Source organism: Asparagus officinalis, chromosome 4 (assembly GCF_001876935.1).
Source record: "Asparagus officinalis chromosome 4, Aspof.V1, whole genome shotgun sequence".
Lineage (NCBI taxonomy): Eukaryota > Viridiplantae > Streptophyta > Magnoliopsida > Asparagales > Asparagaceae > Asparagus > Asparagus officinalis.
In genome coordinates this window covers 12,579,697-12,594,160 of record NC_033797.1, presented here as the reverse complement: position 1 = coordinate 12,594,160, position 14,464 = coordinate 12,579,697, and the positions used below count along the sequence as shown (strand labels likewise).

At 37.4% G+C, this 14,464-nt stretch overlaps 1 protein-coding gene across 1 annotated transcript in view; it reads left to right on the top strand.

Moving 5' to 3' along the window:
• LOC109836650 (protein argonaute 1A-like) overlaps positions 1 to 14,464 on the top strand; it is an 18,831-nt gene that overhangs the window by 3,347 nt on the left and 1,020 nt on the right. Inside the window, 19 exon segments of the mRNA XM_020404621.1 lie at positions 3,690 to 4,561; positions 4,683 to 4,891; positions 4,978 to 5,127; positions 5,210 to 5,343; positions 5,953 to 6,062; positions 6,462 to 6,568; positions 6,655 to 6,793; positions 6,954 to 7,070; positions 12,087 to 12,194; positions 12,292 to 12,363; positions 12,463 to 12,585; positions 12,698 to 12,863; positions 12,975 to 13,096; positions 13,245 to 13,382; positions 13,464 to 13,606; positions 13,689 to 13,751; positions 13,835 to 13,898; positions 14,061 to 14,196; positions 14,283 to 14,356. Of these exon segments, the coding sequence (XP_020260210.1) occupies positions 3,690 to 4,561; positions 4,683 to 4,891; positions 4,978 to 5,127; positions 5,210 to 5,343; positions 5,953 to 6,062; positions 6,462 to 6,568; positions 6,655 to 6,793; positions 6,954 to 7,070; positions 12,087 to 12,194; positions 12,292 to 12,363; positions 12,463 to 12,585; positions 12,698 to 12,863; positions 12,975 to 13,096; positions 13,245 to 13,382; positions 13,464 to 13,606; positions 13,689 to 13,751; positions 13,835 to 13,898; positions 14,061 to 14,196; positions 14,283 to 14,356 (3,047 nt within the window).

Genomic DNA, 14,464 nt, shown 5'->3' with positions numbered 1-14,464 from the left:
ATAAGTGGACAAAAATTATAGATGAGAGGACACCCAAAAAAGCTGATGTCACATCCTCTTATAATTCACTTTACTTTGAATGGATTTGTGCAGTTACTAGCTACATTGAATTTTCAAGCATTTTAACCAAAAACAACCAAACAGCGTCCAATAAGTTGGTCCTCATAAAAAAAACTAATTCTATCCTTCATTAATATAAGTGGACAAAAATTATAGATGAGAGGACACCCAAAAAAGCTGATGTCACATCCTCTTATAATTCACTTTACTTTGAATGGATTTGTGCAGTTACTAGCTACATTGAATTTTCAAGCATTTTAACCAAAAACAACCAAACAGCGTCCAATAAGTTGGTCCTCATAAAAAAAACTAATTCTATCCTTCATTAATGTAATTAAATATAATTAATCGCAACCACGGAACTTGTCTCTATCCCCTTAAGCCGTTATAATAATAGCCTTGGTCATCAATAGTTATTAGTTGTTCTCCATCACTATATCTTAATTGCTAATATGGCAGCAATTAGCGTTGTCATCTACGTACAACCCGCCACGAGACGGAACTTCATCAAAAGTGTTTACGTGGCACTAATCGAATGGACCTATAAGCTGTATGGGACGTCTATACCCACAGCGGTGCTCATTCCTCCACCTTACCAGTCACGTGACCGCTTCACTTCGAATCGGCCGATACGCCCGCTCCGGTTCGAATTTGTCGTGTTCCGGGGTCCCACGCCCGGTTTTAATCTTCGTGCCTTTGTTTATCTTTTTCTTCTCATTTACTTTTTTTTTTTAATTTTATTTTCAGGGTTATAAGTGACTGCTGTTCTTTGTAATTCTCTCTTTTCTCTGTATTTTTACTGCCTTTGGAAATTTCGGAGAGCGAGAGAGAAGTGAGGCGGTAGCTGTTTTAGTAATCTTCTAGTGGTTTCCGATCAAGGTAAAGCGGTGTTTTCTCAGATTAATTACTTATTTTTTGCTAATTTCTGCGTTAAGACCCAGAAATGATCTGTTGTTCTAGTTCAGGAAGCTAGGGTTTTGACGGAGCAATGTAAGATCAGCTGAGTTGGTGTAAATCTAAAGATTTCTAGCTCAGAACAAGCAGTTGTTTTCTTGTTAATTGCTGTGTTAGATACTGGAAAATGAGCTATTGCTTTCTAGTTCAGAAAGCTTGGTTTTTTATGTAATGTTGTAACCATCGGCTGAGCTGATGTTTGAATCTTTTTGACTGAATTTGTTTTCTTTATAGTTTGATCAATAGATCCGGCGAAATTTGAGAAGAATTCAGAGTCTGCTTTGAAACAAAGTGTTTTTTGATGTTCCTTTTTGGTTTTTGTTTTGCTTTCTTTTCATTTTAGTGATTATTTTCTATATTTGTTCGTTGTACTGTGATTTAGCTTGTAAAGTTATGAGGTTTTATGAATCCTTGGTACTTCAGTCAACTTCAGGCTAGGATTCTGTTTGGGCAAGTATTCTTGGCTTTCCATGTTCTTTAATTACTTTGTTTGCTTCGGTTTTCTTTTCTTTTATGAGAAATTTGTAGATTTCTTTTGTCTGTATGCTTTTCCTGCTAATAACTTCATTATTCACCTCAGTCTCAGCTTTGATCCATCTTAATGGAGGTTCTCTGATCATTTCGGATTCTGTGTTGGTATTTTACTGTTTATTAGGGCTCATTGCTACTTCAAAATTAAAATGTCATGAAGTTGATATTTTTTGTGCTTTAATGTGCATACATGTTAAGAATTTTCTAGTTTAAGATTACAGTACATTGATTCCAATTTCTCATTTTAACTTTGGACTGCTACTTCTTATTAACCTATTTATGCTATGCTTTATAAACTAATCTAAGTCTCTTGTGGGGTTGCTGTGAATCAATTTTGCTCTTTGCTAGTTTGTGTTTTTAACTGTAATGGTTGAGTTGGGTTTGATTACATGGTCTTATATTGAGTAATCTAAGCTTCTTATATGCAAGTATCATGGCAGTTATTGCCAATCGACCTGCTCTTCGTTTTCATATGAGCCCAAGTTTGTATTATTAACTGTTAAGTTTTTTAGTTGGGTTTGAGTACATATTCTCATATGCGAGTATCACAAGAGTTCCTGCAAACCAATTCTGCTCTTTGTTTTGGTAGGAATCCAAGTGGTCAAGTTTGTGTTATTAACAGTAATGGTTGAGTTGGGTTTGATTACATGTTCGGACTGAGAGTTCTTGACTAGCTATTTACACTAGCATTATATTTAGCTGTCAACTTGGTCTGAGGTTTCATAGAGAAATTCTTCATCAATTTCTATGTCCTCAACTTTGCTGGATATTTGTCTTGGAAGTTTGCTATATATCATTAACTGTATTTCCTCCCAAGTAGATGGGCAGTTGATGTTAGTCTTATACAGGAATTGATAGTTTTCATGAGTTGTCAGTTAGTTCTGGCTTATGTACAGAGATTCGACATGGATTTTTCGGCAAGGTTTCCTTTGTAGGATTTTGTTTGATGCATGCAATAAACTGTTTCAAGTTAAAGCTGTAATTGTTTTAACTAAGTTTATTGCTTCGGTCATCATCACCAAATTCAGCTTAATGTCTCGTTGATTTCCCAATATTTCCAAAAGTTAATTCTCCAATATTTCTATATGCTAGAAGAAAGGTATTTAATATATAGCTAAATATGAAACTGTGTCTTTATTCTCTTTCCTTTTTATGCGAACGTATCCATTTCACTTTATAATTAATTTGCTTGTAGTCCTGTCTTTTCACACTGCAAGTGAATATACCAGCTAACATTTAAAGTAGAGTTTTGATACCTTCCTCTGGCCTTTATTTCCAATGCTGTCTGAGCTCCGTACTAAAATATCTCAGTCAACTTTATTGTTATGATCTTAAAGTATAAATGAAAAGAAATATCGATATATAATGAATTAAGAATCTGACTAAATTCTTTCATCCCCTATCGTAGGTGTTATGTTAAGGAAGGTGCAAAAATAAAAGAAAAACGTCCTAACATTTATAACAGTTTGTTATAGTATTTTGTGCTATTATTGACCGGAGGGGTGAGAAGTGTTACATATGGGTGATTAAGGGTTCGTTTTTACAGTTGGGAAACTTGCCCCTCTTTTACTGATGAAAGGTTATTAAAATTTCTTCTATGAATTAATTATTTATCATTATGATTTATAGGGCATCCTATTTGACTTCCACTCGTCTTATTGATTTCTTTTCGACATAATCTCACATAGATTGTTTTTTTTTTACTTCATCATTACCTGTTGCACTCTGCAATTGTATAGCTGTTAAATTTCTACAGTTACGATTGTCCTTCACTTGCGGTTTAGGTTTAGATTTATTTTGCATTTATAGGGCACAGCTTAACCATGTTCTGTTACAATCCTTTTGTTGATTACTGGAAGCATATTGGCTTTCAATTTACTTACATGTTTTATTACACTGTGTTATTGGATAGTGCTGTTAGCTGCATGTCCTTTGATATCTGCCACTGCTTCCTCAGAGCTGTGAAGATTTTCATTTGTAGAAGCTAAATAACATCTAAAACATTTATGGATTTTCCCCTTTTTTGCTATGCACTTAAGGAGAATAGGAACCATGGGGTTTGGTTTCTATAGGAGAGTGGCTTTTATCGCTTTTTCCAGCTTTCCCTAGTGTATTCATTACTGCAACCTTCTTTTCATTTGCAGCTGTTGCCATGGTGAGGAAAAGGAGAACGGAGAGAATGAACCTTCCTACTTCTGGAGAGGGGTCTGGGTCTCAGGAGTCCAGTGGCAGTGGTGGACAAGGTGGAGGACCACAGCATCCAGCTGGCAGAACTGCAGTGCCTCAACAACAAGGTGGTGGGGGAGGACGTGGTGGGGGCTTTGTCAATCCTCAGCCACCGCAACATGGTGGACGTGGCGGCGGAGACTACCAAGGTCGAGGTGCAGGATCCCAACCACGTGGAGGAATGGCACCACAGGAGGGTGGTATTCTTCCTGAATACCAAGGTCGTGGAAGTGTTCAACCTCGTGGAGGCATGGCACCCCAGGTCCCTCATCCAGAATACCAAGGTCGTGGTGCTCCTCAGCCTCACAGAGGTGGCATGGTACAGCAGCAGCCTGGCACCCAACAGTATGAGTATCGAGGGCGTGGCGGGTCTCAAGCGAGAGGTGGGATGCCTCATCAATATGCTGGTGGGCGACGGGGTGGCGGACACACTGGTGGGCAACGGACCGGCCCTTCTGGTAGTCCAACCAGGCCGCCAGCTCCCGAGCTGCACCAAGCAACACAGGCTACTTATCATGCCTCTCAGCCTTCTCCAACAGCAGAAGCTGGCTCATCACAATCCCAAACCCCAGAGATAACTTTTGGTCAGGTAGAGCAGCAGTTTCAGCAGCTCTCTGTCCAGGGTGAAGATAAACCTACCCAGGCAATCCAGACTGTTACATCTGCTTCATCAAGCAAATCTGTGAGGTTTCCGTTACGTCCAGGAATGGGTAGTTCTGGTGATAAATGCATAGTAAAGGCTAACCATTTCTTTGCTGAGCTTCCTGATAAAGATCTTCACCAGTATGATGTAAGATCTTCATTCCTTTTCTCTGTGATTTGCTTTAACAATAATGATCAATTGTTTTTTTTTTTTTTCCTTTCTGGCTTAGTAGTTGTGTCTTTCATTTAATTGGTGTTATTTTACTCAGGTTTCAATAACACCAGAGGTTACGTCCCGAGGTGTGAATCGAGCTGTCATAAAGCAGCTTGTCACTCTCTACAGACAGACTCATTTAGGTGGTCGCCTTCCAGCTTATGATGGCAGAAAGAGCCTTTATACAGCTGGACCACTACCATTTGGGTCGAAAAGCTTTCAAATTACTCTGCTTGATGAAGAAGAAGGACCAGCTGGCCAAAGGTATTGTCTGGAACATATTGTCTTGGTAATATGTTTCTTATCAAATTTGCATGGATATAACTGGTGCATTATGTTTTGCCGTGCAGGAGAGAGAGGCTGTTCACAGTTGCAATTAAATTTGCTTCTCGTGCTGATCTTCATCACTTGGAGTTGTTCTTAGCAGGGAGGCAAGCAGATGCTCCCCAAGAAGCACTGCAAGTGCTTGACATCGTGCTTAGGGAGTTGCCTACAGCAAGGTAATTATTGTCATGTGACTGATGATTGCTTGTTCCATCCTCTTGCGTGAAGCTGAAAATGTCATGTTTTTTGTGGTTGCAGATATACACCAGTTGGTCGATCATTTTACTCGGGTGATCTTGGAAGAAGACAATCATTGGGTGAGGGCCTGGAAAGTTGGCGAGGTTTTTACCAGAGTATCCGTCCAACACAGATGGGATTGTCACTAAATATTGGTTAGTGAACCACCCTCAATTTTCCACTTCGTAGCTATCTGATTGAGTTGCAATGTGTCACTTGAAAGGAAGTTGTTTTTGTTTCATGGTCTTCATTTCTCATAAATAGCACTGTAATGTCCAAGTGGGGCTAGAAAGTTAAATTTCACTACTACAAAGGTCATGTCAAACATCAGGCAGACTACCTTTAAGACAAAACAGCGTTTCATCTACAGTAGGTAAATGTTAAGTATTTATACAAATTAGTTATTCAATGCCATTTACTTTTAACTGTCAACTGTTTTCTTTCTTTCTCTTTTTTTTTGTCTTTTGTTTTTTTTGGGGTCAGTTGCTTACAACTGTTCTTACATACGGCTATATCTTTACTACATGAGGCCTTTATTCGTGGATATCTGTATAAATGCTACTACAAAATGTTTTTGTAAGTAGACTGGGAAGAGGGATGAATAATGCTGGCATCATTTTCTAGAAGGGATACAATAATAATCAGTATCCAGTATGATAACATTATGAAAATTGTGCATACTGACACAATTTTTTCTTTGTACTTGAATTCTGTGTTATTTAAATGTACAGTTTTAGAAACTTGGGTTTGTATTTTTCCTGCAGACATGTCATCCACTGCTTTCATAGAGCCACTGCCAGTTACCGATTTTGTTGCTCAGCTTTTGAACAGAGATGTCTCCAACAGACCGTTGTCTGATGCTGATCGCGTGAAGGTTTGCTTTTTCGGTTTTCATTGTCTTAATGGAACTTTTGTAATGCATAGTAAATAAAAATGAAAAGTTACAAAATATCTGGTTTTTTCTCCATTTAACTTGTATTAATGACCTCAACCTCCTTTCCTCTGTTTATTTGTTCTCTTTTTCAAAGTCACATGAGATTCGTCTTGCGGCTAAAGAAAGTAACCTTACTGTTTTTATTCACTGAACATAGTTATTGAAACATTACGCATGAATTTGATTTCATAAGATTTCAAATTTTGTTGAAGCCTGTCATAAAAAGGAAAAAAAAAGCTCCCATTGAGTTAAAATATAATTCTGGAAAGGTTCAATAAGAAATTATAGCATAAACGCTGTTGACTAATTGCAGTACTCATATACCCTGATATTTTTCAGATAAAAAAGGCTCTTAGAGGTGTCAAAGTTGAGGTCACGCATCGTGGGAATATGCGTAGGAAGTATCGCATATCTGGCTTAACATCACAGACAACAAGAGAGCTGACGTATAAAAGATTCTGAATTTTCTCCTGACTGTTTGACCATATTAGTGCTTTTTCACTCTAATCATTATTGAAATTTTTTTCTGTAGATTCCCTGTTGATGATCGTGGCACGGTGAAGTCTGTTGTTCAGTACTTTCTAGAGACTTATGGTTTTACCATTCAACAAATAAATTGGCCTTGCCTGCAAGTTGGAAATACGCAAAGACCAAATTACCTGCCAATGGAGGTCAGTTCAGTAATCATGAATTTTTTGTGGTAGTCATTTATGGTTGAGTTTTCTGCGTATTGTATTACTACAAATGCAAGGACCATATTTTGCCATTTTCATACGTTGGTACATGCTCATAATATGAAGATGTATGCTAACTTCTTCGAATGTTACTCAGGTTTGTAAAATTGTCGAAGGCCAAAGGTACTCAAAGAGGTTAAATGAGAAACAGATAACTGCCCTTCTGAAAGTGACATGCCAGCGACCTTCTGATCGAGAGCAAGACATTCTGCGGGTACTGGATTTGATTCTTTTATCTGATGTCCAAATGCTAATATTTCTTAAATATAAAATTGCCAATGAAACAGCCTACGGAAAACTCCTTTAGTGGATACACAGATTTCGTTTCCCTTCTCTTAAGGAACACGTTCGATTTCTCATCGAGAACATCATATTTTTACCCTCCATTTGAATTATTTGTATTTATGCTAGATTAATTGTGTATTTTGTCAACTCTCAGGCCTTAAGATTATATCAGTATGCTTTTCTGCTTCTGAGGTTAAATCTATTCTCAAACTTCACTTTAGCCTCAGGACAGAAGATATTACAGACTTGTGATGATCTTAGTGTTATTTCCATCTTGGCTTTAAGGTAGTGTTGGTGCATGGTGTTCTTGGTTAGATCTTGGTTACATTTGTTCATTTAGGAGAGAAGGTAAGGTCCTTACTAAACAGCGCTCTAGTCTGATGTTAAGCCTGGTACCTAGATTGTTTAGGACTATGGTAATTGAAGGTACAAACTCTGAAACAGGTGAGCTTCCAAAGTGGGTGTATACAGCCTACAATGTATGTTTATTACTAACGAATTTTGAGTGGAAGGGGCTACAATGAAGGATATTACTAACAAAAGTTTGAGTAGAGAAGGGGCTATGGATGTTTGTTAAAACTAAAGTGATGGATGAAAATATCTGTATCTAGATATTGTATAATGGTGGTGTAGGTTCATCAGCGAAGATGATGTGTCTAAAAGCATGGATGTATGATCACAGCGCAGGGTGTACCACATGCACAACAATTTGTGTTCTTAAAGTCTCACTTAGCAATTGTGGTAATACCATTCTTTTCTTTCAGGGGTTTAGCTTCTAAATAAAATGGCGTTAAGGTGTAAAGGTTTAGCATGTTCTATACTTGTCATAATTGTATTCTTCTGTTCTGTAGATACTGTTGCAAATATAGATATTGTTTGGATAGTGAACTCAATAATAATATTGTTTATTAGGAAATTACACTATCTTTAAACTGCTAATGACATGTTATCTTTTACATAAGATTCCTCAAAAATTTAAGAGGATTTACATTGATTTCATCAGGTTAAGGTTTAAAAGGAAGTCCTTAAAATTCAGGGGACAGAATAGTTTCACTATTATTTGCTAGGGCTATCGGTTGAAAGGAAATTTTAATTAATCTTCCACTTTTGGGCTTTTGTTTTTCTATAATAAGTAAGGTATTTAAAATCAAATTTACACACTGCAAGACTAAATAGACTTAAATCCATGAGCACGAAAACATGTTTTTGTTGCTTTAGACGTGTTTTTAGCTGATATATAGAATATTGATAATATCAATAATTTATATTTTAACCAGACTGATATGAGATATCATTATCATAATGCGGATGTGAAATGGGTTCTAGTCTGATTCTTTGTCAATGAACTTCAATGGAATGACATCATTCACACCTGTTGTAAAAGAACCAGTACACAGATTTATGCACCAGAGAAAGAAAGTAGAAAACACTTGTTATTTATATGATTGCTCCTTGACTAGTGTGCATAGCTTATTTTCCGTTTGTTGTGCAAGATGGGTTGATTGCTAGTGGCAACTCACTTTGGAGGGATAGAGAATTCAGCTACGGTTTCAGTTGGCTGCTCCATACTTGTGTCTTGTTTCATTTTGCTATTTCAATGGGAAACTTTTGACACAGTCCGCTTGTTAGAAGCAAAACAATGTTGCAAGTTGTAATTTATACAGTGAAAAGAATTAATTGAAGCACTCTGCTTGTGCAGAAAAGCAACAACAATATGATTCTTCTGCGATTTGCCTACAAAATAAATTTTCTTTTTAATATCCTATCAGCTATTGTCTAATATACAACTGTGTAAAACTCATCTACATTGCACAACCATTAAAGTTTCATTACTATCTAGCACAACCATCATGCAATAGTAAAAAACAAGAAATATTCTTCTTTATTATGGATACCGGGGAGTCGGGACAGATGAATCACACAAATGACAATCGCTAGTTAGACTATCATGTACACGTACTAATGAACTTTATTTCTAGGTACTCCGAAAAGTCTAGATGGTTGTTTAGATACAACAGAGTTGAACACAGTTCCAATATTGGAAAATTTACTCAAAATAAATTGAAAGAAAATGAAAAAAATTATGTCCACATTTGCTAATTGGTCTGAACTCATGTGCAAGCAAATAAAAGAACAAAAGTTAATCTGGTGTCTTATAAGACGGAGACAAATGCATGATCCCTTTATCCCTTGTTCCCCTGTCCGCTCGCTATTGATCTACCTCTATCACCCACACACAGCGACATTGTTCATTTGTTCTAAATATCCCTGATATGGCCAATAATATCAGCTGATATGTCCTTTTAGAAGCCTTTTGACAGAACAATATGGTATCAATATCCTTCACCACTTCTAGGAAATTTTGGGTGATATATTAGGCAACATTTCAGCCCCCAAAAGATTTGTTGAAATATTGCAATGTCGATTTGAACTTTTATTTGTTTGTTTGCTTGTTTTCCATGGAAAACAAGAAATATATCAACTTCAAAAGGAATTTATATCGGCTTCAATGTCCTTTATAATGCAATCAGGACACGATAACCATGAGTAAAACACCCTATTACAAACTGAATGTACTGCATTATTTAATTTCCTATGTGTGAATAAGAAGCATTACTGCTGGAAAACACTCTCCTCCATCTTTATATCATAACATATATGAGTATGACCATATGAAGCCAAGCTACCATTCATATTTGCTAAATCATCAATAGTTACTGTAGCATCAGATTCAAACTCAACAGCCAAAGCGCACATCCTCTTAGAAATTTTCCCAGCTAACAGGGCCATAGCTTCCACCATTGTCGGTGATGAACCGGTAGGAAAGCCTCCACCACAAGGACCTATAAAGCCTTCATTGTGGTGTCTCTATTACCAACCCCATAACCCTTTTTCCTTCCGTACTGCATACTGGGCCCATCACAATTTATCTTCCACCAGTCCAACAGTCCAAAGGAGATGGTTCCCGTTCGGCGCCAACTTGTTTGCAGGCCGCGAAACTTACTTGTTGGCAACTGATGAGGGGCGGATCAAAGTAAGGCAAAGTGGTGTCACATGAAACCACTTTGCCCTAGGACCCCACCCCATTAACTCACCCCACTAAAAAAACTTTAGGCAAACTAGGTGAAGCCCGCTAATTTTCCATAATTTCTATCATGCACAATTCAAATTCTCTACCATAAGCTTCCATCATTTCTATTTTAATCTGTTTTCGCTATTTAATCAGTTAATTTATTTAATTTTTAGTTATTAATTAAAGTCAAGTGTGGAACCCCTTATACTATTGCCATATTGAACTTGCTATCCATATAGTTTTGTTGTGGATAAATCTCCTGCAAGAGGTTTTCTTTTTGTTGCGGGTATGCCCCGAGTGAAAATCCGTTGTTGCATGGTGACCCCCTGAAAAGGGACAAATATTTCACTCAAAAAGTGTATCTGTAACAATAGGACTACAGGGGTAAGCTCAATATGGCAATAGTACAGCAGTCTACCCGCGATTAACCCTATTAATTATGTAGTTATATCACTTTCCAAAAATCATTGATTCGCAATTGTCTAAACCCAAAAAATATATTCACAATTGTCTAAACCCAAACAAATACACCTTACTCTACAGCTTCATTCATTGGTGCGTCAAGTACTAACATTTTATGATACTCACACATTGCTTGATATGTCACCTTGATATTTATCAATCGCCTATATATCTTTGATATCTATCCTCTGAAATGGGAATTTTCCTCCAACACGTCCCCGACATCCGACATCTAGAACGTTGCACAAGTAGCTTATTAAGGCCTTCTGTTTCGATGCTTCTGAATCTTAAAACATATCTCATTTTCCATAGGCTCGTGTCCTATAGCCTCCTTCGATGCTCCTGAATCTTAAACATCTCCTTTTTTTCCATATGTTCGTGTCCTATAACCTTCTGTCTGATCTAGAGTGTTAAAGATGTGCATCTTGCTTCGTTAGCACGACATACAGATAGTTTGGCATCCTGGTTCCCAGTAGACTGTTAATTTGTTGACTATATGATGTGCATATCAAATTACATATTAGTGTATAAGATTAACCACTTGGACTCACTCTTTGAGTCAAGTTTTTTTCGGTTTTTATGTAATAATTAGTTGTCAAAAACCAACTATATTAGAGAGATGGTCCTTAATGGAGGTTAGATCGGATCAGTTACCGCAAAAACTTAAGTAAAAAGTGGGCAAAGGTGGTTGATTGCAACAAAAAAAGCTTTAAAGATGGTTTATGTATAAATTGAAAATCAAAGGTGGTTTCTATAAAATGACCGTAATTTAAAGGCGGTTTCTATGGAATGAATTTTTTTTTGGATTTAATCTAAGTATTGCTACACATCTATTTCATGCACAGAATCTCTATAAACAACACAATAGAATTCTTTTTCCCTCCATTTTTTGCTTGTTTTATGATTTGGAGACCCTTTCATTGCCCTTGTTTTGTGGAAATTTTCTCCCTAATTAAAATTTAAAAACGACTTGGTACTTTTTCCCACCGAAGCCCCAATACCTAAGCGGCACATTTCCGCTTCACTCCACTTTTCATGTTCCACAACCATGATGGTTTCGTCAAGTACAATTATACCGGTTTTTGAACTGTATTACCTTTTTATGGAGCTGTTACCAAATCAGCAAGTGAACTTTTGTTTGTTTTTCAACTGAGTTCTTTTGTGGTGCCGTTCCTGAATCAGCAAGCGAACTTCTAGGCAAGCGATACTTTGGTTCTGGTGGTGATAGTTTCCTATTTGATTAATGTACTTTGCATTATTTTTAATTGGCAGTCATATTGTAAGATCTTTCGAAGTAATAGCATAGTAATTTTCGTTCTTTAAATACATCTGTTATCTGAACCAACCTCTTTGTATTTTTCAGTGCATTCAAATAATTTGCATTCTGAATCATAAATATTTGCTTGTCAGACTGTTAGTCATAATAACTACAACAATGATCCCTATGCACAAGAATTTGGAATCAAGATCAGTGAAAGACTCGCTTCAGTTGAGGCAAGGATTTTGCCGCCTCCTTGGGTAAGTGGACTCAGCTGATCAGAAAACTTTCTTAGTTTGCATAAATTTTCATAAATGTTTAAACATGTGTTCTTAACATCAATCTTTGTTGGATCAGTTGAAATACCACGACACTGGTAAGGAGAGGAATTGTTTGCCAAGAGTGGGCCAGTGGAATATGATGAACAAGGTATTTCTTCTGCATATGACCTTATTGAACTTCTTATGCAATTTTACATGCATCTTTTGTGTCTAGGATCATCTCCTAAGCTTAGTTTACTTGATGTAGAAAATGGTAAACGGTGGGAGAGTAAGTAACTGGGCATGCATCAATTTTGCAAGAAATGTTCATGACAACATTGCTCACGGATTCTGTAAAGACCTGGCCCTGATGTGTCGGACTTCTGGAATGGTCTCCCTCCCTCCTCCCTCTCTCGAAGTTCAAAGCTGGTTCTATTTAGAACTATGATATCCGCATCTATTGTCTTTGTTCATATCCATGCTTAAACTCATTGGCATTGCAGGATTTTTCTTTGGAGCCTTTGCTTCCTGTACTAACTGCTAGGCCCGATCAAGTGGATAAGGCTCTAAAAGCACGTTACAGTGACTCAATGAAAATACTCAAACCTCAGGGCAGAGAACTCGACCTGCTGATTGTTATATTACCTGATAACAATGGGTCTCTTTACGGTATATATAGTCACCTGCTCTACTTTTGTTATTTATGTTACCATAATGTAATGCACTGTTAATCATCATCATGTTAAGACATGCTCAGCTTTTCGTATCACTTTATTGCAGGGGATCTTAAACGGATTTGTGAGACGGATCTTGGATTAGTATCACAGTGCTGTTTGACAAAGCATGTTTTTAAGATAAGCAAACAATATCTTGCAAATGTTGCTCTCAAGATCAATGTCAAGGTGTGTATACTTGTATTTGTGTTCTTATTTTATATGTTAAAAATCCTCTTACGATTTTGCGTGTGGGTGTAGGTTTCTATGAAATATTTTAATCTTTAATTGTTGTTTAATATTGCTTATGGAAGAGGCCCGTTCCTTCTATGGATAGGTTGGAGGGAGAAATACAGTTCTTGTGGATGCTTTATCAAGGCGCATTCCTCTAGTCAGTGACAGACCTACAATTATATTTGGTGCTGATGTAACACATCCTCATCCCGGCGAAGATTCTAGTCCTTCCATTGCAGCTGTGAGATATTATTTTTATGTATGATTTCTGCCTCTGGATGTAGAACCACTTGAGTCTTAGTTACTGTGGATTTCTCTGCAGGTTGTTGCGTCCCAAGATTGGCCTGAGGTTACAAAGTATGCTGGATTGGTTTGTGCACAGGCCCATCGTCAGGAGCTGATACAAGATTTATTTAAAGTTTGGCAGGATCCTCAGAGAGGATCTGTCAGTGGGGGCATGATCAGGTGTGTTGTGATTTTATGATCTACCCTGTCGTGGATTTTCTTTTACCTTTACCTTTATATCTGATTGCTCGATTATTTACAGGGAGCTTCTCATGTCCTTCAGAAGAGCAAGTGGGCAGAAGCCTGAGCGAATTATCTTTTACAGGTGCAGTCCTCGTGTGTGCCCGTGCGTTCTCGGCGTATAAGTTCATTTTGTACAGCTATATACTGATGTCACTATCTATGCAGGGATGGTGTCAGTGAGGGCCAATTTTATCAAGTACTGTTGTACGAGCTTGATGCAATTCGGAAGGTATGATGGTAGCAATAGGGATAGTTACTTCAAATAATGTTCTATATAAACTTGATGCCGCTCTTTCAAATAATGCTCTATATAAGCGTGAAGCCGTTCGTAATCTTTAATCAAATTGAAATTATTGTCTTAAGTTGTGCAATTATTCTTTATATCCTGTAGGCTTGTGCTTCACTAGAGTCTGATTATCAGCCTCCCGTGACATTTGTGGTGGTGCAAAAGCGTCATCATACCCGTCTGTTTGCCAATAACTATAGAGACCAATCATCTGTGGACAGAAGTGGAAATATACTGCCTGGTATTGTCGTACATATCAAAGTGAAGACACTTTTATTATTGGTTATTATTTATTGCTTATTTACTCAGTGTTGTTGCTATCTTCAGGTACCGTAGTCGACTCCAAGATTTGCCATCCGACGGAGTTTGACTTTTTCCTATGTAGTCATGCAGGCATTCAGGTAAATCTCTCCCCCTCTCTCATAGTGGCACATAAGTTGGGAGATCGGGACCCCTCAAAATCCATGCGAACAATCCCTGCACATGCAAAACTTGAACCTGCAGAACAC